Here is a 25,570-nt window from a genome sequence, read left to right on the forward strand (position 1 = left end):
TAATGTAGAGGTAAGAGAAGAAAAAAAAAGTATCAAAAGAAATTTGACAAAATCTAAAGGAGTCTCTCAGTGTAATTTACTTTAAGAATAATATCAAAGAAATGATGTACAAAATAAAATTCATGGGGGTAGCTCTATTGAAACATTCACAACTCAGCCCATGCTATTGTTTTTGTGATGACACTAGCATTACTCTTGAACTATTTGCTCCGGCTGGAACTATTCCCCAGTTTCTCTTTCTTATCCTTCCATGGCACTTGTTTCAAATGATGTGAAAACTGCTACTTGTAATCAATTAGAAAAAAAAAGTGTCGTTCTTTACAAACAAAATTGCTCACTGTGATCAGTTTCAGAGTGGTATATACCCGCCTGAAAGCAGAACTTATAGCAGCTTGATTCTAACTTGCTTTCAAAAAGTGAACTCGGATTATTTTTGCCCTTCCACCCTGTGACCCTAGTTTTTCTCCCTAAGTATGGAACAGACAAAATTCATGTGGAGCTAGATCAAATGCTATTTCAAGGAAGAACGGTTTATTTTCCCCTAGCCTTTGATTTTTTAACTTGAACAAGAGTCACGTTTTGGCCAGGCTTTTTGGTTCTGGTCTCTGAGGATCTTAACATTGAAATGGCAACTTTATGCTGGTTTTTTTCCACCTTGTCATCTGTAAATAGTTTGACCTCCAACGATCCTCTAATGAACCCTCTGGCAACCTGAAAGATTACAAACAGATAATCACTGCTAAGCAATGCAGGATTTGAAAATTATAAGCCTATAAGAATTAACTGAGACACAGTCATCTTCATAGTATTGCTTTATCAAACACAAAATCACATTTAATATACATATAAAGGCTTTGACACCAAAAATCTTCTATGACAAAAATTACACCATTAAATAAAATTCCAACCTAGCTTCTAAATAGTTCATCTGCACTTGCATGTCATTCACTCAACAGAAATGTAATATGCAGTGAAGGATAACATCTAGGAAGCATTCCTAAAATAGAGGATCCAAATCCAATTTATTATTATTATTCAGGTCATCATCATCATCACGGCACTGAAGGATTTGCCCCCACACTTAGCAAAGTAAAACCAACCCTTCCGATACTTCCGGTAAGCAATAGCAGGTATATTATACTAAAAGTAACTGGAATTGATAAATATAAAAACATGGCTAAAGTGTACAAGCATAGCAACTATCCATTGATCAGTTATACCTTCAAGAGAATCCAGACTTTGAGAGAACTGCTCAATGTTGCAAGTCTTGTCTTTTTCCCTGAAGTCAGATACTCACACATACGATGGTCAACCCTCAGAATAAATTTTGGCCACGACTTGGGTTTTTCAGGGTCTGCCTTTTGGTCCATTGTTGCCTGGGATGTGAATGACAACAAACAAGAAATCACACTCACTAGTCACTCCAATGAGTAGCAAAACTATGACAAATGAACAAAGCCTTATTATGATCTAGTGATACAAATTACCAATAAACAAGAGAAAAGAAGAAAAATACATTGCAGCAGGTAATATGCACTAAGACAGGTCAACAGGGAGACCCTAAAGTCCATCTTACATAATATATACAACTTTCTTGGTTATAGGTGCTTAAGGAAATGTCAAATAGAACTTTTCAATGTCCCACTTAGGTTCAAGGCTTCTTTGTCCCCGTGATTTATGGCTGAAACAAAATTCTGAAATTGAAAATGTCTACTTACAAGAAGCCGACAGATTTGCTGTTCAATCTTTGAGAAGGACGTCTCTAAAGCTTCCACCCGGCCTGTGGCATGGCAACAGGCACATGGTTCACTAACCATGAATGTCACGCTTGGTCGAACCTGTCAAACATTGGTAATTCATTTTAATAAATCTTACTAAACTTAACTGAGTGCTGTGCCAACAATTATCAGAGGGAATGCAACTTAAAAAAGAAAAATGTAGTTCAAGCATTATTCTTTTAATCTATAGCCATTTTAGCATGTCTTTTTTTTTGGAAGGCAAAATTAGGAATATTATTAATAAACTAAACAGTACCAGAGGTACTGAAGATAGCAATTACAAGGCACTAGGTGCCACCTTCCAAAAACAGAAATAACAAAACCCCAACAGAGCCCCACACAAAGGACACCAATACAGATATCAGTAAATTTTAGCATGTCTGAGTTGAAGCAAGCATGAAAGATGGCGATCAGTAAATTTGGCATACTATTTGAGAAGTTATACTTGAATAAAACCATTGGAATTATTAGATACAAAAGAAAAAGGGGAAAGGTCGCTTGATGTTTCCTATGAAACACATCTTTCTATTTCCACACTTGTCTCTGATAATGGGATAACAAATGGCTAATATTCACCATAGACAAGCAACATACCCTCTTTCGAGTTATTTCCATAAGTCCATGTCTAGACAATTCAGAGACCTTCACCATTGATCTATCTCTCTCAATGGCTTTCTTGACTTCTTCATAGACGAATCTTTTATTTGCTGATCAAGAAGAATCCAAATTTAATAAATAAATATATTGATAAAGACCTTGAGAATAATACCACCAAGGGAGATGTCATATCACAGTGGCATAAATATTGAACTATTTCATACTCATATCATTCATCAACTTAAACTTAAGAATATTAAAACATTAGTGAGATTGTTTACATTGAGCCATTGAGGCATAATCAGTTACATCTACCAGTTCTCACTCTATGAAGGTACATAATGAGAACACAGGGTGAGAATAGAATTCTACATTTCCAACGTAATGAAAATCAGGCAAAACTAATATCTGATGTGGCATTAGGTGGCTTTAAAGCACAAAGTCCCTGGACAACCTGATGACTTGGTGTGAGGGCAACCACAAACTTGATGGCAAAAATCAGGTGATCCAATCACTGACTGTCTATTTAGTGTTCTTTTTTAATTATTTTCTCTTGTGTCTCTTATTCTTCTGCACCTAAGTTTGAAATTTGAAGAATTAACTACAGCAGTCCAGACAGACAAAAATGAGGGCCAATAACTGAATCCAGAAACCAGGAATAAAAGAATACAGTTGAGAAAATAATTCATTTTTAAATAAATTGTTAATTGTGTACTACATATGTCCCTATATAAAAGACCCATTTAACTCATTCACAGGAATTAAAAAAGTTGGTTAGTTTAGTTAGTGACATTAAATTTGTTAATAATTTGTATTATTTCATCATCTCACTAGTTTCACCTAATTAATTAATATGCACTAGTCATCCTCCTCAATCCTCACAAGAGAAAGAATGAGTTAATCTTATTAATTTATAGCACTCATTGTTTATTGATTACAAAATTGTGAAGTAATTAAGGATTTAAGGGTATTTTGGTCAAAAAATAATTTATACAATAGACAATCTAAAAGGGGTTCTTATAAAAAGGGACAAACAAATTTCTCAAAAAGAGTCTCTGTATACAGGGACAGAGATAGTACAACTTAAAACTTAAGTGGGACTTCTAGGTCCCCACTACTGGTTTTATAGAAGAGTTGGCTGCAGATGAGCTCCAAAATATTTTGCATCCCTATACAGATTGGTCAGGCCAATTACAGTTCTTCTGAAAACATTGATGCTATCATTTCTGTGTACAAAGTGATATTGAGACTCTCAAACAAAAGAGAACACAGTATACAAAAGTAGGTACAACATCTGATGGAAGGAGAGCTAATACTATTTTTCCCATTGAAGAGAGATGTCACAAATTTCAAAACCAGTATGGGTTTTGTTTAACAAGTAAAGCTTGTAGGGAAGAGATATTCTGACATGTTATTAGGATCTAGCAGACCAAGCATCTACTTAACCCTGGCATTTATCAAGAAATTTAGGGTCTATTATATTTATACTGAAGACAGTTGCAAGTCTGTACTTTGTTCACATTTCAAACTCAGTAGATCTTCACTTCAAAGGACTTTGGTTAGAGATATAAAACTATTTTTGTACATTTCATTTATCCAGAAATTTAGGGTAATATTATACTAAAGACAGTCGCAAGCCAGTAGGTTCATATTTCAAACTCAGCAGATCGTAATTTTTTAGAAGTTCACACTGAGAAAACAAAATGAACAAGGCCGCCTAACTTAGGGATATTTTCCTCAAGATAAAATCCATCACATCTTGTAAGAACTCAGCCCAACTAGGTGGAAATGCAGGCTCACAAAGAAAAGGAAGAGAGTAAGATGTTGTCATTACCACTTTCCAGCACAAAAATTTTGAATAAATTTTATAAATGTGTAATTGTAGTCCAGCCTTTATGGAAGCCCTTGCAGGTTGTAAGTAATGATCAAATACATTTCAATCAGATGGAAAAAAGGAGAAAAGTTAACAGGAAGAAAAAAAAAAAATTTCAATCCGTGAAAATACTGTTTGAGAGGAAGAGTGCTAACAACACACTCAACTACACTCCTTCTAACACACTCTTTATTATTGGATAAAACTTATTGGAAACTACAAAATCATTAACGGATCTCATTAAATAAGAAGCGGGACCCACAAAATTTTGTAATTTCCAACAAATTTCAGTCAATAGCAAAGAGTGTATTCAAAAGTGGATGTTAGAGAAAGTGTTGCTAGCATTTCTCTAGAGAGCAAATTTGATTGTATCAAATTCAAACCAAATAACCCATCAATAATTGAACTTTGTTGCCAATGATAACTTAATTTGCAAGCATATAAATAATATCATGCATGCTTACAAGTTAGGTTGACAAATTTTGCATGGTGATAGTCATGACTCATGACTTGTGAGTTATAAGGGGAAGATTAAAAGCTATGCAGTTTTACATGTCACTATTAAAAATAAAGGTTGGCTTGGTGGTTGGAGGGAGAAAGGGAGAGGGAGAGGTCATGGGTTTGAATCCCTCCCACTAACAAAAGATAACAAACTAACAATTAACATTAACCGACAAAAAAAAACTATTAAAAATAACAAAATAATGCCATGAAAACTACTAAGTAGGATTATTTAAAGCTTTAGTCAGTGATTTTAAAACTCCAAACAGTAATACTAAAATGTTTTAAAAATATGAGAGATGCCTTCTTCCGTAACTCAATACTTAATATGCACAAACATGTGGGAGATTTCTACTTACCCTCATCTGTCATATCAATGAAATCTACCACAATGATGCCTCCAATATCCCGTAGTCGCAACTCCCTTGCAATCTGTAACACATTGTTTCTATTAAAAAATTATACCGCTTTACATGAATTAATGTTGCAAAAGAAAACAAAGGCACAAAATTATTTTTTTTACTTAATAAAAGAAAATCAGAAAAATGAAATAGAATCAATAATGAAATATATAACTCCATGAATTATCTTACAAGATTGTCAGGGTTAATATAGAATTCTCTAATTTGTATGTAATGCCACAAGTATAAATATCCATTCTATCCATTTATCTACTTAAGTTAAATTAATCAATAGGTCCCTAAACTATTTGGGAATTTTTAATTAGGTCCCTAAGGCCTAAACTAAAAAGAATTGTAATTGGGTCCTTGATCTTGTAAACTCTTTTATCACCAAATAAGAGGTTATAGGTGCTACATTGATTAGTATGGAAGTTGTGAACCAGGAAACTTTGATTAATGGAATGGTATGCTGAGTAAAAATAGACTTTTAAAATGTCTTTCTTCTTAGAAGCTTCGACTAGTGCAAACCCTATTTATTTTTTTCCTTCATTAGCCCTTCATTTAAATACAGATCAGCATAATGACAAAATTTACATTTCTTCCAAAAAATCATGATTCTATCTCCTTACTATCAAATGAGACAAATTAACTCAAGCCTAGCATGAAGCAAAGAACCTTTTTATAGATATTGTTGGTACTCAATTTCAATTAACTACTAGAACAATATGCCACCACGGATTAGTATTGGTGAAAGTAAATTTAAATTATATCCAATGTCAGTGTAAAACACTCAAGACTGCCATAGAACAATATGCCACCACGGATTAGTATTGGTGAAAGTAAAATATCTTATTTTCACAGTATATATTTTTTACTTGATAGTGTATAAAATTTATATTGACAATAGACCAAAGGTTAACTCCAAATTAAATATTAAATTTCTTGAAACATCCCTGAAATTCTTATGAAGAGGAATTCATTGACCATTCAGAAATATATCAGGATTTAAGGTGAAGCACTCCACTTTAAAGGATGTTCTGAATATATATTATAAAAATGAAAGAAAGTAATGAAGATTGAAGAATAAACAGTTAACAGTACTTGTCAGCAGAACAAGAAAAATGCAAAGTTTATCTTACAAAAGTGTAAAGCCTATGTGATGGACAAATAAATGATAATAGAGTGTTGCATCTAACATACTTGTTTTGCAGCGGAAAGATTGACATCTAGAATAGCTTGCTGTTGTGAATTTCCATGACCAAGCATCCCGTGTCCTCCATTTACATCAATGGAAACTAATGCCTCGGTTTGTTCAATGATTAGAGAACCTCCATTAGCAAGTGGAACCCTATAGATTGATCAGCATAAAGAAAGCTATTAAGTTAAGTATTTTAATACTAAGTGTCCAGGAAGGCCAGATCAATTGACATCTTATACAAAATATCAAGGGAGGGGGACTGCCATTTAACAATAACAATATTCTTTTTGGCATTTTCTTCTATTCTTTTTAACAATAACAACATTCTGATTTTTAATCACACTGGGCATCTTATGGAAATTCAATTATTTGATATCAGGAAGATATGATTAAGAATTTGCTTTAAGAAAGCCCTTTATAATTGAAAAGGTCAATTATGATTATTTTATCACAACTAACACCAAGAACAACATGATTAAAAACCAAATGTTTTTTGCTGTTAGCTTAAAAAAAATGACAAATAATCATCATCACCTGCTACATTTTATATCACACTAAGTTGGTTTACATATAAGCAGTCTGTTGGAATTAGAGTTTAGGTAAGGAAGTAGTAAAACAGAAAAATAAGCCAATGAATGATCTGAGATTGATATTGATTTGTTGTGATGCATCATGACACAAAATACTAATCCAATGTTCCTCTTTATACTAATATTAATTGAAGTACTAGTGTAGTATACTAGTATTACTATTACCATTACAAGTCTACTAATACAAAAAGACTACTAACCCTAATTAAATAACGAAACATAATAAAAAGTGATGATTAAGATTTCCTCCTCAATTAGATAACTAATTGATTACACGATATATTCTAAAAATATTCTAAAACACTAATATGAAATGAAGATGTTCTAACACAATCCAACAAAATATCTATAAAGAAAAAGAAGACAATAAGGACAAGGATAATACACACTAAAAGTTACAAAAAGAAGTCACAAAATTTCACCTTTTGCTGAGAATATTATCTATCTCTCCTTCAATGTTGAATTCATCGAACAAGGGAACTTTTTTATCATATAGTTCAACTCGATCACAAAGATCAGGGGCAATTTCTTGAAGGTAATTGGTCACCTAAAGAATAAATGAAACGTTTGAAATCACCAAAATGGAAGTGTCAGTTTGTATACTGAACCATAAATTAGTCAGTGATACAAGTTTTTAAATTACAAAAAATAATTATACCATTCACATTGCACTATTTGACTACAAACAACTGGATCAGCATGCTAACCTAGGATCATAAATTTAAATAAAGTTTTGTACACAAGTAAGATGTAAGATTCAGTTCATCACTTTTCCAGGCTTTGATTGGCTTTTGCAAATAGAAAATGGTAAACTGACATGTGACAGCCTATGCAACTGTTGGGTTCACAAACCAATTCTTGCAATGAATTAGTCTTGTTGATTAACTCTATTAATGAGGGAAGAAAAGCCAATATTGAAACTTAGCCTTTTGCAAGTAGCTAATGCCATACCTCATGAAATGTCCTTGGGGAGTCAACCACCATTTTCTTAACCTGAAGTATATCGTGACAAAAAGTAATCAGGAGAAGCAGAATGTAAAATGGATTTTCTTTTTAATATAAATAAATAAATACCGTTAAGTTAAACAATTTTCTAATCAATAGTGACTCTAAACTAGTAACAGAACTAACATTTTCATTGAAATAATCCTGGACCACTGAGAGAGTTTGACCCATTGCCCTGTGCAAAATTACAGGAACAGCTCCTTCCACCCCTTCATCAGCAGCAAGAGCAGCAGACTTTGCATGTTCCATTATATTTTTCCATGTTGAAAGCAAGCGTTCCAAGTCTTTCTGCAGTTCCTCAAAAGAATGACCAGCAGCAACAGTTCTTAAAGTGAGGCCAAAACCCTCAGGCTGCAATGTCTTTGCTATAACTTTCAACCTTGTGCGCTCAACACCAGAAATCTTTTTTGAGACTCCAATTTTATCACAACATGCAATCAAAACCTGCAGGTCAGAGTCTGATTCAGATGAAACACGGTATAGATAATTTACATGAAAGACAAGAATGATATACAATAAAACTTGATGAAGGTGCAACCATAAAAGAGCACATACCCAGAATCTACTTCTTAGTTTAGGATAAGCAGTCAGAGTCGGACCCTTTGTACCAAGGTCCTCTTTGACAACTTGGACAATTACTTTGGTTCCCTTGCGAACTTGGATCCATTTATTTTCTCCAGAAGCCACATGTGTTGCTTTCTTTGTATCTTTTGTTTGCAAAATATGAGAGTTGACAGACCCATTCGTGCCAAGAAGAAAAGAACTGTTATTTGTTTCTCCTTCTATATGGACATCACTTCCCTCTATATCATCCTCAAAGTCAACTTCTACTTCATCATCAACCATGCTACCATTCACATTCTCCTTAAGAACTTCTGGAATATAAAAATCATCATCTCCTTCATGCTCATCATAGTCATTGTGTACAGATTTTAAACAACCGTCCTCAGATTTTATGTCTGATATTCCATCAGATACATCAACAACATGAGACGTGTGATCATTTTTTCCCTCGAGATTGATTTCTTGCTTTGCTGTCCTTTGACGAAATGGAGGGAATATAAATGGCTCCTTATTTTGCTTAATATCCATAAAAGCAGATCTAGAATTCCCAATACTTACAAAAGCCCCACCCATATGAGGAACAAGCTTTGTGACCACCCCAACATATACGCTATCACATTGCACATTACTCTTGACTGGTTCCAACAATAATTCAACCAATTTTTCATCCTCCAGTACTGCAATTCTTTGCATGGTACATATTGATGAGTTAATTAGAATAATGGTGGAAAAGGAGTCTTTTGACATTATATTACTACTTTCTTCAAGTAACAAGTGTTCTCTATCTGCCAGCTTCACCTTCTCTTTTGCAGTGTCACCATTTTCAGATACATTTGATTCCATTTTATTGTTAGAGACAATGGAAAGGAATGAATGTAGCCAGGGTTCCTCAACAGGCTGGTAATTCTCAGAAAGAACATTAGTAGACTGGAAATCCTTGTCGTTCGCAATCGCCATGTCATCATTGTTGTAAAGTAATTGATCTTCCAAACCGAGTGACTCAAACTTTAGGACATCATTTTCAAGGAGACTCTCAATCCTTCCATCATCTGTCAAACCACTGGAAGTATTTGAGTGTTCAGAAACATATTTGGAAAAATAAAATATTTCAACAGTAGTGTAAAAACACTGAGTAATACCTTTGCTCAGGAAAGATATAGAGGGTTGCTCTAGAAGATATGTTTCCTCTGTGAAGGGGCTCCATGCATGAGTTGAAGACATCTGGCAATCAGACCTAATCCATGAATCCCTGACCACGATTTTATTGTCTTCAAGGATCGTAAGAGGTACTGACAGAGAAAAGGCTGGTCCAGGCCTCCAAAGAACATCACTTGAGGACCCAAATTTTCCCTTAATGAAATAATTATATTTAAAGTTCAAGCCAAAAGCAATCTGCAATTATAAAATTAGAACTGAGTCACTTAATTAAAAAAATGTGTATTTTGATGTTCATATATGTTAAGAGAGTGAGAGAAGCAAAGCTATTTTGAATATGCCTTTCTAGGTTCATCTTCCACCCAGCAGATAGATTTATTTATATTCAGAATGATTACATGGATAATAAATAACTAATTCTGTTTTCAAGAGAACAATTAAAAAATCACATCTTCCTAAGATACATTGAACCCAGCTAACTATTAACTAAGCTACTTGGAAAGGAAATTATCATTAAATGCTCCACTTTCCAACACTCCCCCTCTAGCTGGAGAATAGATGTTATCCATTCCCAGCTTGCATATTATTCTATCAAAATTTGGAGTGCACAATCCTTTAGTGAGAATATCTGCAAGTTGACCTAGTGAAGGCACATATGGAGTACAAATCAAACCACTATCCAACTTTTCCTTGATAAAATGTCTATCCACTTCAGTGTGTTTTGTACAATCATGCTGTACAGGATTATGGGCTATGCTGATTGCTGACTTATTATCACAGTAGAGCTTCATAGGTCCCTCCCATTTAATCTTCAAGTCTTCTAAGATGATTTTTAACCAAAGCAATTCACAAATACCTTGTGCCATAGCCCGAAATTCAGCTTCAGCACTAGATCGTGCTACAACATCTTGTTTTTTACTTCTCCAAGTTACCAAGTTTCCTCCTAGAAAGGTACAATATCCGGAAGTGGATCTCCTATCAGTTATTGATCCTGCATAGTCAGCATCCGTATAAGCTTCAAGTATTGTATTCTTATTTCTTTTGTACAAAATTCCTCTTCCTGGTGTCCCCTTAAGGTAATGGAGAATTCTATAGGTAGCCTGTAAGTGAACTTCTCTTGGACAGTGCATAAATGGGCTCCCCAAACTAACAGCAAAAGTAATCAGGCCTTGTGTGAGACAAGTAAATCAATTTTCCAACTAGACGTTGATAGATCTCCTAATCCACCTCTGCATTGTCATCTTCATTACCCAATTTAAGGTTTGAATCCATGGGAGTACTTAGAGGTTTACAAGCTGTCATACCTGTCTCCTTCAGCAAATATGTGGCATATTTCTGTTGGGATATGAAAATACAACAATGATATCATCCACAAATACATAACAATACAATCACTCCCCCTGAGGTCAAGTGTTTGATGAATAAAGTGTGGTCTCCTTGGCTTTATTTGTATCCTAATGCTGTCATGACCTTAGTAAATCTCCCAAACCATGCCTTGGGGGATTGTTTCAACCCATACAAAGCCTTTTTTAACCGGAAAACAGAATTGGCAGCACCTTCATATCCAGGTGGAAGCTCCATATAGATTTCCTCCTCAAGCTCCCCATGCAAGAAAGCATTCTTTACATCAAACTGCTGTAATTCCCAGCCAAAATTCGCAGCAAGAGATAATATTACTTGAACTGTATTCATCTTTGCAACAGGAGCAAAAGTCTCCGAGTAATCTATCCCATAGGTTTGTGTGAAACCCTTAGCGACCAATTTCGCCTTGTACCTCTCAATCGACCAATCTGTCCTATATTACTGTATACACCCACTTGTAACCCACTGGTTTCTTTCCTATTGGAAAAGAAACCAACTCCCATGTTTTGTTCTTCTGCAATGGCTGCATTTCTGTATCTATGGCCTGCTTCCAATTTTTATCAGATAATGCCTCAAAAACATTAGTGGGAATTGAGAGAGTTTAGATTTGCAAGAAAGGTTTTATGGGTTGGAGAAAATTTATGAAATGAGATGTAATTTGAGATAGGATAGAGAGGCTTTTTGGTACATGTTCTAGTTCCTTTTCTAAAGACAATGGGAAGATAAAGGTCATCATTATGTTCTGAAATTTCCATTTCATTTGGAGAAGCTAAAAGATTATCATTCAAAATTGGAAAATCAGAGTTAGTTACCTGATCTACAAGAGTAGGATTGGCCTCTTGGGCGTGTGTTGATTCAGAAATGGCCATTGATCTTCTGGTGTAAACCAGATTCTTCCCAAACCTTGTATCATTTTCAAGTCTGGTGGGTGCATCCTTGTTGGATTCATTTTGGGCTAATGTTTCTTGCTCGGGTTTTTGTGTAAGATCACAAGAATTTAACTCAAGAGTGGGAAGGACAAGTGTATCAAAATTATTCTCCTTATCTTCCCAAAGACTCTTGGAAGGAGGATGGAAACACTTGTACCCTTTTTGAGCATAGGAGTAGCCAACAAAGACACACTTAAGAGCTCTAGGATCAAGTTTACCCCTATCTTGACAATGAACATGGACAAATGAGACACATCAAAAGACTTTTGGGGGAAGTTTACAAGAAGTGGATAAGTTAGGATAGAAGGAAGAAAGTACCATAGGACTCTTATATCTCAAGATTTTTTAGGGTAATCTATTGATAAGATAAGTAGTTGTGACAACAGCCTCCCCCAAAAAACTTTTTGGAACATTTTTTTGAAACAACAATGCCCTAGTTTGATCTAACAGGTGCCTATTTTTTCTTTCTGCAATGTCATTTTGTTGTGTGTTTGGACACAAGAAGACTCATGAATGATTCCTTCTTTTTGGAAAAACAAAGTAATGACTTGATTGAAATACTCCTTCCTATTGTCAGACCTTAGTTTCTTTATGGATGCACCAAATTGATTCTTAATCAATGAGAAGAAATTTTGAAAGACATTGTTTACTTCAGATTTGTGTTTAAGAAGGAAAACCCAAGTCACTCGAGTATAGTCATCAATAAAAGTCACAAACCAATGAGCCCCTGACACATTTGGAATAGGAGATGGCCCCCAAACATCATTATGAACAAGGTAAAAAGGAAAGGTACTCTTTTTATTACTTGATGGAAACGGTACATGCTTGTGTTTTACAATTTCACATACATCACATTGAAGGCATTCATTTTTTAGGCCAGAAAATAGAGATGGAAACATAACTTTAATGATTTCAAAAGAGGGATGTCCTAGTCGATAATGAAAAAGTAGAAATTTCTCTTTTTTGACAGTTGAGACTCTAACATGAACGAATGAGATTGGTTTTCTTCTAACACTGGTACACAAGACTCTTCAAGAAGATAAAGGCCATTTCTTTCTCTAGCACGTCCAATCGTCCTCCCCGATTCCTTGTCCTGGAATACACAACAATGGTCATAAAAAATAATAATACAAGATATGCCATTTGTAACTTTCTGAATAGAGACAAGATTTGTGGACAACTTTGGGACATGCAAAACACTTTTTAGGGTTACAAAGGGATTTATTTTGATGTTTCCTATACAGGCTACAATTACAAGAGTGCAATCAGAAGTTGCTATTTTCTTATTGCTAGGACATGGAGAATAGGTGGAGAAGTATTTAAATGAAGGAGTCATATGGTCAGTGGCTCTAGAATCTAAAACCCAAAGGGATGGAAGTGTTTTTGAGACATTAATCCAAATGAAAAAGGAAGCATACCTGAATATGCCAATGTAGAAGTACCTGATGGATGCACAACCTCTCTCTCCATATTTGAAAGCAGTAGGAAAAATTGTTGGAAAACTGAGTCGCCGGAAAGTCACCGGAATTCTGACAGTTGCCGGAAAAGTCTGTTAGGTAGAAGTCTTACATTGCTTGCCTTAGTTCTTAGGGTGCAGCTTATATATCTGTTGGACAGAAGAGTTTTCAAGGTTCCTAAAAAGGTGGAGGACAAGCTGGTGAGTTTGCAGAGGAGATTTCTATAGGGAGGTGCACATGACCAAAACAAGATAGCTTGGATTAAGTGGGACACAGTGTGCCTTCCAAAAGAAAAAGGGGGTTTGGGAATGAAAGATATCGACACTTTCAACCTAGCATTGCTTGGTAAACGGAAGTGGAGCCTCTTTCAGCACCAGGGGGAATTGTGGGTCAAGGTACTTGAATCTAAGTATGGCGGTTGGAGGAGTTTGAATGAAGAACATCGAGACAATAGGGAATCCATATGGTGGAGGGACTTAAAATTGGTGTCTCAACATCCACAGCATGGCTTTGCAATGCAGAATACAACTATGTGGAGGGTTGGATGTGGTGACAAATTTAAGTTCTGGGAGGACAATTGGATAAATGGAGCTGGTCCACTACTAGCCAAATACCCTAGGTTGTATATTATCTCTTGCCAGCGAAACCAAATTATCCAGCAATTGGGGACTTGGGGAGACACAGGGTGGGAGTGAGATTTCAAATGGAGGAGACCATTGTTTGATAGTGAAATAGATATGGCTGTTTCATTCCTAAAAGATGTTGAATGTAACAGAATTCAGTCACAGATTAGAGATCAGTGGGTGTGAATGGCAGACACAAGCGGTTAATACTCGGCTAAAAGTGCTGAGGGGGGAGACATCAGACGAGATCCAGGATGGAACTTTTGAGGAACTATGGAAACTCAAGGTTCCAAATAAAATTTCAGCATTTGCATGGAGGTTACTCAGAGACAAACTACCAACAAGAGCAAACCTGAGAAGGCGACAAATTGAATTAGAAGATAGTACTTGTCCTTTTTGCAGAAGCTTGGAGGAGACCGCAGGCCACTTTTTCTTCCATTGTAGCAAAGTTCTTCCTGTTTGGTGGGAATCGTTGTCTTGGGTGAACATCGTGGGTGTTTTCCCGCATAATCCAAAACAACATTTCCTCCAACATGTATTCGGAGTGACCGAGGGCATCAAGGCTAACAGGTGGAAGTGGTGGTGGTTGGCACTGACATGGACCATTTGGAAGCACAGAAATAACATCATCTTTTCAAATGACACCTTTAACCCCAACAAAGTGTTGGACGATGCAGTCTTTTTACTCTGAAAATGGCTTAGGAATTTGGGGAAGGACTTCGTTACTCATTACAACCACTAGTCTAGCAATATTAGCACAGGGTTTAGTCACTAGATGTGGATAGGAATTAGACTAACTCTACATACTAGTCTCATTTATGTAGCCAGATTTTGGTTCCTCTTAGACTACATTAAGTCTGAAATGGAACCAATTATTTGGCTTCTACCTTGTAAATTGTATCTTTCAGTACCTCTCGTACTCAATTAATATATATTTTATCTTTGCTGACCAAAAAAAAATATTTGTTGAACAACTTCACTTAGTGCCAATTGGTTTAAGCTGAAATCTATCATGGTATCAAAGCCTATAACCCATCTTAGTACTTGCCTATTCTAATAGGCTCGCCTGTATTAGCAGGCATCTATGGAGGGGGGGGGTGTTAGGAAGTCTCACATCGCCTACCTTAGTTCTTAGGGTGCAGCTTATATATTTGTTAAGCAACTTCACTTAGTGCCAATTGGTTTTAAGCTGAAATCTAACAAAGTCACCGGAATAGTTGCCGGAATTTCTGACAGTTGTCGGAAAAGTTGTTAGAATTCTGACAGTCACCGGAAAAGTCACCGGAATTCTGAGAGTTGCTGGAAAAGTCTGATAGCTTCAAGAGCCCAGTCAAAAGTGCTAAATAACCCTTTTTGTGCAGAAGCAGAGCCCCCCTAGATCGGGAGTTCTGATACCATGTTAAGAAGAGAGTGAGAAAAGCAAAGCTATTTTGAATATGCCTTTCTAGGTTCATCTTCCACCCAACAGATTGATTTATTTATATTCTGAATGATTACATGGATAATAAATATCTAATTTTGTTTTCAAGAGAACAATTAAAATATCACATCTTCCTAAGATACATTGAACCAGATAACTATTAACTAAGCTACTTGGAAAGGAAATTATCATTAAATGCTCAACTTTCCAACAATATAGTATTACAAGATATTGAAGCTTCATATAATAATCTAAATTTTAATGGAAGGAAAATTTTGTTGCAATGGGTCTCCTATAATTTATTATAGAATACAAACTATGGTTGTATTCACAGGAACTGCAGAATCTTCAACAGACAGGATTTGCTTTTCAAAGGTAGTTGTGTTAAGGATTTCCAGAGATAAAGGAAAGATTCAGAGATATAATTCCTCCCTATTGGAGGAGGTTTCTTTCTAATATTCCTGGTATACTGTGGATTTGCTTTATATGTTTCTTTCTATGTATAAGAAACCTACTTAACTGAGCTCAGATCTAGAGCAAGATGAAAAAAAAAGATCATCTGAATGAAGAAACATCTCATTTAAACTTTTTCTTAACAATTATTTCTTTAAAACAAAATTAATAGATTGCATTTGACAGCCCAGCCAAATTACCTGAAATTCAGCTTTCCATGTGTTTGCATCCTCTGTAGGAGACATTAGTACAGCCATGTTTGGTTTCCAGCAGCCTAATACAGCAGGATCACCAGTTATGTACAGTAGGTGACCATCTTCTAAATCTGCTTCCACAGTCCAAATGATCTTGCATAACTCATCAACACTAGTAGCTGACTTTCCTGAGAAAGCAGACTGCCCAGATCCGTTATTCATTCTAAACTAGAGTAAAATATATTAAGAAAACATGATTTTGAACATTAATATCAAAAGGTAGATTTTGAACCATGCAGAATTTATATTACTGTGAAAGAGACTATTTGATAGTAAAAATGCATAATGAGAAAGTATCCTTAGATTACATAAAATGTTGAAGAGAAACATGAACACAGTTCCAAGTATTTTTTCTTAAAAACAAAAACTCATGATTAATGTAGCTAACATCAAGAACAGTGATTGTTATGGTTGAATGCAGCATTTACTTCTGCAATCTTATCAACATGTTAATCCATCAAGCTAATTCTTTACTTTTCTGAATCAGCAAACGGAAGGATACAGGAAAGGTAATTCTAACACAAGAATAAAATATTTTAACAGCGAAGTACATGATCTAACTCCTAAGTCAACTGAGATCTTGTGAAGAAATGCCTTGATTCAAAAGGCTAGTACTAACATCGAAAATTTATAATATGATACACGGAGATAAAAAAAAAGGAAACAGAATCTATCCTAATATAGTAAGTAATTGCCTATTTAGCTCTAAAAAATCCATTAATTTAAGGGAATTCTCACCTTACAAGAAAATTTTGTGGCGTTGAGTTAGGCCCTAAGCCCAAATTCTAAAATGGTATCAAAGCTTATCATAGATTCATTGTTGGAACGCCTACATTTGCCACACTCCAAGTTGGTAGCCCTGGACATGAGGAGAGGTGCTGGAAAGTCATCTTAATTGTAGTCACCCTTGGCCCACCTTAGTTGCCGTTTCTTCGGGCTGCCTTGATTGCAGTGTTGAAAGGGGGTGTTTAGTCCTACATGGACTAGATATATGACTTAAATAAAGCTAATAAAGTTTGGACAATCCTCACCTTAAATAGATTGATATCCTTTCTCTCATCTTTCAACACTATTTCTCTCTCTCTCTCTCTCTCTCTCTCTCTTAGTTTCTCTTAATTCTACTAAAATCATTTTCAGCCACAATAGATCATAGTCCTTGGTCAATTGCTCTAAATTCAGATTCTGTTGATGATCTTGCCACCACATTCTATTTGTTGCTCCTCCATGTTACTAAGTTCTCCCAAGAAAGGTGCAATAACAAGATGTTGATCTTCTATCCACCGAGGATCCTGAATAGTTAGCATCAATGTAGACTTCTGTGGAAGCCACAACATGTGAATTAATGTCACTTTGACAATTATTTCAACTGTTAAAGTTAGGGGATGTCAAGGAGAGGAAGTTGATTTGTGATAACCAAGCCACTCTCCACATTGCTTCTTATTTAGTTTTTTCATGAAAGGACCAAGCACATTGAGATAAACTGTCTCTTTGTTTGAGAAAAAGTCCTTGCAGGCGAAATTACAACTGAATTTGTTAGTTCCAGTGAACAGCTTGTTACATGTTCACCAAATCTCTCAAAGGGTCCAGAGTTGAATACATTCATAACAAGCTTTTGTGCATATGATTTGTATGCTCCATCTAGAGGGGAGTGTTAGATATAGCAAAGCTAACACATGTATCATATATGTCTCATGTCTACTTAGATTTCACCACACGAACATATGTAACATATGTAACATTTCATTAGGACTTTATTAGCATTTATTACTCTATCCCACTCATGTATGTATAAATACAATAGTGTGTGGTCTGCATTAGACACACAATTTCCCAAAATCTTTAACAGCAAATATTCGTCTAATAATTACATCTATAGCCAATATTTATATGTTTACAGTTCAACACTGACCTTGTGATCTTGCAACAAGCCAAGGTTGAATCATAATATCATATTCTACTAATATATTAAAAATAAATTATACGATTTGGATGTTAACACTTGAACAATACTGTTATGATCAGGATCCAACGATTAAAAAGCAAATCAAAGCAAGAAACCAGTGGCCAAAAGAAAGAAGATAACCATATACTTAAAAAATGAAGTCATAAACAAACAAACTAATAAGAGCTTACAAAAAACATGATTGAGTTACCTTTTTCAGTTGATAATGCAGCTAAACTTCTGACTGATTTATGGTTCTTCATACAGTACATGAATCGAAATACACTGTGCAGTGGTACATGATATTGATGGCATATGTGTCTGTTCCAACATTTTAATACATAAGAACAAGCAATTAACACTAAACAATGTGTATCCATCAATGCATCAACATGACAACCCATTTTGCTAATGTTTAGTGGGAAACATGAGTGGCACGGTACAGATAATGAAATTCTCAGTAAGCAAGAATACTGCTTTGTTTCAACATATCAGCTCAGTCAAGACTTTCTAACCAAACAAATGATGAGAGACCAACAATAATTGTGTAGAATCTAAAAGCTTCCGACAGGCTAGTTTTTGTTCAAAGTGAAGGAATTAGCAAAGCTGGTCACTTAAAATCTATCCATGACAACTTTGTTTCAGTAGGTGGAAAGTGGCAATGCTGAACATCAAAGCGAGTTCAACACCTCAAAGTGATTTAATGAGTCAAAATTGAAACCGTTTTTTCATCTAACCTCCATTCCCATCCCCTACTTTCTGTTTCCCACCTACTCAAACCAAACAAACGGGTTGGAATTGAAAGGAAGAATTATTTTTCCTCCCCAAAAGAAAGCTTTTCTCATCTCTAACAACGTTGGACAACATAACAACATACATAAATTGGGTCCACATTCATTCAATGATTTCATTCAATTAACCTTTCTGGCTACAACGTAGAATGACCCAATAGAGAATTAAGGGCAAATATAGAACTAAAAATGTCATGTGAAAAGTGACGTACCTCTTGGGTGGGATAATGAAGGGAGCGTTGGGGCGAAAAAGGTGATGGGGGTGCGAAAATCCAAGTTCAGCCATGAAGAAGAAGAAGAAGAAGAAGAAGACGCAGTTGCTGGTGTTGGGGGAAAGTGTTATGCTATGGTGGGTATCTGATAGTGTCAAGGTTGAACGAGTTCATAACTCGAAACAGAGTGAGAGGGAAAATGGTAATGGAATATGCAATATGGATAGATAGATAGGTGGTGGTGGTGACTACTGACTGGGGACAGGACAGGGTACTGCACGCATACAACAGGACATTAGCTTCACTTGGCACCTTCTGTCATTACATATTGCCCATTTTCTTTAGTTAAATAGTTCCTTTTATTTTTTAATATATAATTTACTGATAAATGTATTTTTAAATGATAAAAATATAAAATTTTGTTTTTGAAGGTGTAAAAAGGACACAAATATATTCGACCGTTAACTTTCGTCCTTAATATTTGTTGTTAAAAAAAACTTTATCTTATATCTTATAATTTTATCAAATTTTTACTAAATTTCTCACTTTTAATATTTAAAATTATTCCATATCTCAATTCCAACTTAAGTACCCTTATTTAGATTGAAAATAATATGTCGAGAGTTTTCAGTAGAAAAAACACACCGACCACGAGACCAAATTTATTTATTTATTTTAAAAAGAGAATTTAATCAACTATTTTTTTTATAAAAAAAAAAAAGTCTCAGAATTTAAACTAGATAAAGCTAGACATGACAATGAAACCCGTACCCGTAGGTATCCGCTCAAACTCGTCCCAATTTTGACAGGGAATACCCGAGTTGATCGGGTACGGATTTGGGTTCGGGGAATACTCATTCCCGTACCCACCCTGATGATGAAATTATTAAAATTTTATTAATTACTTGTTAATTTTTACATAATTTAAGATTTTTTTCTTGATGATTTTTGTAGACAAATGCGCTCTAAATACAAGTAGTTAAAACTAAATTTGTAACAATCAATTTTTTTTTAAATCAGATTTTCAATATAATTTTTTTACAAATTTTTTTTTAAGGATCTAAGCCGGGGACGGGAATACCCGATACCCAATGGGTACGGGGACAAGGTAACAAATTTTAACTAGTCCGGTATCAAGGACAGGTACAAGTATATGTTGAAAGTCGGGGACTAAAGAGACAATACCTATCTCCGCCCCCTGCCCCGTTGTCATTAGGGGTGAAAATGAGCAAGTCAAACCAAGCTTTACTAGGTTTGAGCTCAGCTTGAGTTGAATACGTAAGGCTTGAGCTTGGCTCATTACCTGTCATAGGCTTCTTTTAAAGGCTCGACTCGGCTTACATAAAAGTCTGACTTGGCCCACGAGCCTATTTAAAAGCTTGTTTAAAGACGTCTTTAATTAATTAATTATTTTAAAACCTAATGAAATACTAACTAAAAAAAGAAACTTATAAAATTTCGTATAAGTAATGTACAAATCCAAAAATAATTGATAAACAAAATCATATTGAATTCAAGTCGTTAAAACACAAAGTATATCAAAAGAAAATAAAAAAAGCATAATATTAAAAAATGTATGGATTAGAGATGATTTACACTAATATAGCCAAACAAAAATATTTAAATTGTGTGAAAATGTCTTTAAAAATGTGAAAACGAATATAGCCTCAAAGAGAGTTGTGCTTGATCCTCAAGAGAAAACAACGCTAGAGACTTAGCCTTCCATTAATCAGTAGAAACAAAACTGTAGATTGAAGCCGAAACGAAATTGCAGAAAACGAATTTTATTCTACGAGAACAGTGTGCATGAACAGTAATAAAAACTGGAATTCTAAAATCCTAAAATTATTCTCCTCTCCGAAAAAAAACTCCCTAAACTAAAACCTTGGTGCTGTTATATAGGTCTTCAGCCCCAAAGCTTACAAAACTATTTTAAGTCCAAGCCCATAAACAAAATAAAATAAAACCTGGACAAGATAAGATAAGATTGGATGAAATAAAATCTGGACGAAATAAAATCTAAATGGAATAAAACCTGGATAAAATAAAATCTAGATGAAATAAAATCTGGATAAGATAAGATTTGATAAAATAAAATTATTATTGTTAGCCCGGCTTGTCAAGCTTAACAAGCTATTTTTATAGTTTGGACTTGGCCTTTTTTTTATCTAAAAAGACTTTTTAAAAAGTTTGAATTTGGCCTTTATAGTAAACAAGCTGAGTTGAGCCGTCTTACATAGGCCGAGCCAAAGGCTCTTGACAAGTTGCTCGGCTCATTTCCACCCCTAGTTGTCATGTCTAGATAAAGATAAAATGGAATTATAAGTATTTTTCTTAATCAATAAAATGTATATATATATATATATATATATATATATATATATATATCTTAAATATGAAAAAATCTATTGGATAAACCTTGCTTCCACTCGAGATAACACTTAATATACATAATATGAATAACATGAAAGTTACTAACAAATAAAGAACCCAAATAAATTTAAATAAAAACATATAATAATGTTCAAACTAATACAAAAGTTAACTTAAAAAAAAACTAATACAGAGATGTATTTTTTGCCTTTAGGACATAGGGGTGTATCGCTCGCTGATTTAGGGATTGCAACGACCATACATTCCACTTGACATACTGTGTCAGAGTACGTAATAAAGATTAATAATTAATTGAAGAAACAAAAAATTTTAAGAAATAAAAGATTTTCATTTTTTTAAATGGTAACTCAATTTTTTTATATCATAAAACTAAAGAAATTTATTTTAGTTTGAAAAATAAGTAGATGTATTGATTAATCAAAAAACTAATTAGCAATTTGATAAACGGATAAATAAATAAGTAATCAAAGTATAAGAATTTAAATCTTAAGATGTACTTTACTGTTTTTTTAATCCATTTTTTCCTAGCTTCTCTCCTATATAATTCATTATTAACATCTGAATATATTTATCGCATTCTTTATATTTTCGGAGACTAAATTTTATATTTTTCATCTTTCAATGACACATTTGCCAGCAAAGTGAGAAGACGAAAAGTAAAAAAAAAAAACATTATGACAAATGTTACTGTCCACGTTGTTAATCATTTCAATGATAAATTTATCTCTTCGTGCCACGTAGGCTATTTTATTAACGGTAACGGACAGAAGTTAAATGTCAGATATATTTGTCACACTTTTTACACTTTCAGGAACTAAATTTTATATTTTTATCGGGTGATTATTTACACTTTTCTTTATTGTTTACTAGTGCAAAAAAGCATTGTGTGTGTTGGACTTGAAGTTACCTAGTTGAGTGATTGCAACTTAAAAAAAAATATAACTAGTTAGAAATTAAAATAAAATGTTACAGTGATTTATAATAATTAGATGATAAAAATGTTTAGAAAAAATATAACATATGATATTATTTTCTTTATAATAGTTACATACATAGATTCATAAATTGTTTTGTATAATTAAGATTAAGTGATTTACAAAGCCAATTAATAAAGCAAAACTATTTTTCATAAAATCATGAAACAGTTTTTAATTCTATTAATTTTTACGATAATTATTTTAAAAATATAATTTTTAATTAGTTGATCATATAAAATTATAAACTCTTAAAATACATATTTAAATTAAGGTTTCAATACACTTTTTATATATGTAATATAGTATATTTTGATTTCCCTATCTAAAATTTAATTTTTTTTTATTTTACTATTTGAAAAAAATTTATATTTGAATTTAATATTTAAGTAATGTAATACTTTATTAGTCTTTCATATCATCATTTCACAGACTAACTAAATTTAGGTACTAAATCAAACATAAAAAAAAGTAGTAAAATAAATAAAGTTTAATTAGTAAAATTAAAATAAATTATATTCTAAGTATGAAAATAGACGACGACTAGGATGGACCATTGGCAACTCCTATCAAGTAAATTTCCTTACCACCATTCACTGCCGTCAGAGACAATGTCTGGTGGTGGAGTTTCATTTTTTTTTCTTTTCTCACCACCTCCACCTACCAAGCCTTGAATCAAATTTGAAAAATAAAGCTAAGATCTAAAAACCAAAGCCTACAATTGAAAACTAAAGAGAAAAAAAAACAACAATGATGAGATTAAGGGAAGGGGATCATTGGTGTAAGGGTTGAGAGATGTGATTCTCTTTGACGAATCGTCTGTCACACAAATCTCCCATCGTCGACGGTGAGGCTCGCAGCTAAGTCATGCCTCTATAAGACCTTTTTCGGCGTCACCATCAACCACCATGGGTTTGAACAATGCTTTTCTTGGATATTGACCTACAGTGATTGCTCGTGTGGCTTGTGGACTAGATCTGGTGGTGCGATGGGTTTCTGGCATATCTTGAGGTGGCAATGCAGTGGTTTTGGTGGTCGCTAGTTGATGGTGATGGCTGGGTTGGGTTGTGCGGTAGTCGATGATGGTCTTGCGCGGTGAAGTTGTGTGGGTGTGGGTGTGGGTGTTTGATGCAGTGCTTGTGGTTGGTGGTGTTGGGTGGCGGATCTGATGTAGGCTTGGCCGATGGTGGTGGTTGGTGGGTTGGTTGGGAGTGGAGGTATTTGGGGAAGGAAGTGGATGGGGGATAATCCAATATGGTAGATATAAGACACAACATAAAACTAAGATTGTGAATCTTAAGAAACTTTTTTTATTTTTTTTAAAATTTGTTTTATTTTTTTAATATAATTAGTTTTATTATTTGAAATATCTTTAAAAACGTATAGTTTCATAACTGATATATTTTAGTTTTTATAGTTTGAAAATAGTATTTATTTTAAAATAATTTAAACTTTTATTTAAATTTAATTTTTTATTTTAAATTTTTTTTTAGTCCTTATAGCAACAAATTTGTAAGTAATTTATCGCAATATAGTTTGTAATAAAAAAAGTTGATATTTATAACTAATTTGTAGGTTATTATTTATGTATATTTTTTTTAGCAAAAACTAAAAGGCAAGTCCTTAAAAGAGTTGATAATTTTTTTGGTAACTAATACTCAATGAGCATTTAAACATTTATAATATTTGTGTCAATATTATTAAGTTAACTACTTTATGGAAGTCAAAAAATAATTATATTGTGTCATATTAGTTTATGTATGTCTAAATTTTAATATATATGGTTATGAATTTTAATGTATTATATTATTAAATACAATTAAAAATTAAAAAAATTGTGTCATAGTATATGTATGGTATCGTTAGAGATCGCTGGTTTGTCATTGAATTTTTTTCAATGTTTTGTTATATGGATGAAGATCAATAGATGTATAACAACATAATGTCTGAAAAAGTTGATATGAATGAGGAAAATGAAGAGGAACCTGGTGGGAATGAAGAAAATGGAGAGGAACCTAGTGTGCATTAACAAGTTGATTGTTCTGATGTCTTCAATATTTCTCAGGTGTTAATATGATTTTTTTTGTTAAAGTAAGTAAATGAATGTCTCTTGAATACTAAACATGTATGGACTACAATATAAGTGTGTGTTACTCATGATGATGTTTTGCATTAGACTCGATCTATTGCATATAATATTGATTTTGTGGCGGTGATTATGAGGTCAGACACATACTAGAATTAGATGAAGGACCTCATTTTTTTAATTGGTTGTGAAAAGAGTGAAAAATATAGGGCTAGGAAGAAAGATTTAGTACGAACAGCTACTAGCAGTAGAAAATATGAGTGTCATTTTAAGCTACAAGCGAAACCAATGGTGGAAGGTGAAGGATGGATGTTGAAGTTAATATGTGTGAGTCATAATCATGCATTAACTAAGTCATTAGTTAGACATCCATATATTGATCGACTGACTAAGGATGAGAATATTATTATTGGTGATATGACGAAGTCAATGGTCAAACTAAGAAATATTCTTCTAACATTGAAGGAGCACAATGTCAACAATTATACAACAATCAAACAAGTATACAATGCAAGATATGTATATTGTTCTTTCATAAGAGACAGTAATACCGAAATGCAATAACTAATGAAACTTCTTGAACGGGATCAATATATTCATTGGCATAGATTGAAGGATGAAAATGTTGTACGTGATATATTTTGGAGTCATCCTGATGTAGTCAAATTATCCAATGCTTGTAATTTGGTATTTCTCATAGATAGTACCTATAAAACAAACAGGTATAGACTTTCGTTACTTGATATTGTTGGTGTGACACCAACATGAATGACATTTTCTACTGCTTTTGCCTATTTGGAGGGAGAACGTCTAAATAATGTTGTTTGAGCTCTAGAACGGTTTCGAGGTATTTTTCTGAGACGTGATGCCCCCTAGAGTTATTGTTACCGATAAAGATCTAACATTGATGAATGCAGTGAAAATTGTTTTTCCCGAGTCTACCAATTTGTTGTGCCAGTTTCACATTGATAAGAATGTGAAGGCAAAATATAAAACCCTTGTTTCTCACAA

General features: G+C 33.9%; 1 protein-coding gene across 5 annotated transcripts; it reads right to left on the reverse strand.

The window, feature by feature from the left end:
- Window positions 1-30: 30 nt before the first annotated feature.
- On the reverse strand, window positions 31-19,411 carry LOC114396341 (ribonuclease E/G-like protein, chloroplastic). 5 transcript variants are annotated; one of them, XM_028358270.1, is made up of 14 exons: window positions 19,106-19,411; window positions 18,314-18,423; window positions 16,107-16,288; window positions 9,647-9,857; window positions 8,499-9,556; window positions 8,070-8,387; window positions 7,890-7,931; window positions 7,361-7,485; window positions 6,351-6,498; window positions 5,109-5,181; window positions 2,373-2,485; window positions 1,719-1,838; window positions 1,221-1,376; window positions 31-711 (listed from the first exon to the last, which is right to left on the reverse strand). In XM_028358270.1, exons 1-14 carry the CDS (start codon window positions 19,177-19,179, stop codon window positions 532-534), a joined length of 2,910 nt encoding a protein of 969 aa, XP_028214071.1. In that variant the 5' UTR covers window positions 19,180-19,411; the 3' UTR covers window positions 31-531. The 5 variants fall into 5 exon arrangements, with proteins under 5 accessions (XP_028214071.1, XP_028214063.1, XP_028214076.1 ...); XM_028358262.1 differs by having other exon boundaries at window positions 9,647-9,899; XM_028358275.1 differs by lacking the exon at window positions 19,106-19,411 and having other exon boundaries at window positions 9,647-9,899; window positions 16,107-16,301; window positions 18,314-18,417.
- Between the last annotated feature and the right edge of the window lie 6,159 nt (window positions 19,412-25,570).

Source organism: Glycine soja, chromosome 2, assembly GCF_004193775.1.
Source record: "Glycine soja cultivar W05 chromosome 2, ASM419377v2, whole genome shotgun sequence".
Classification (NCBI taxonomy): Eukaryota; Viridiplantae; Streptophyta; class Magnoliopsida; order Fabales; family Fabaceae; genus Glycine; species Glycine soja.

Excerpts from the sequence above, each read along its gene's own strand:
- LOC114396341 (XM_028358262.1), bottom strand. The coding sequence starts at position 19,179 with ATGGCTGAACTTGGATTTTCGCACCCCCATCACCTTTTTCGCCCCAAC. Across the intron at positions 9,900-16,106 it reads CATGGAAAGCTGAATTTCAG|ATTGCTTTTGGCTTGAACTT; the intron begins GTAATTTGGCTG and ends TTATAATTGCAG. Across the intron at positions 712-1,220 it reads AAGTCTGGATTCTCTTGAAG|GTTGCCAGAGGGTTCATTAG; the intron begins GTATAACTGATC and ends GTAATCTTTCAG.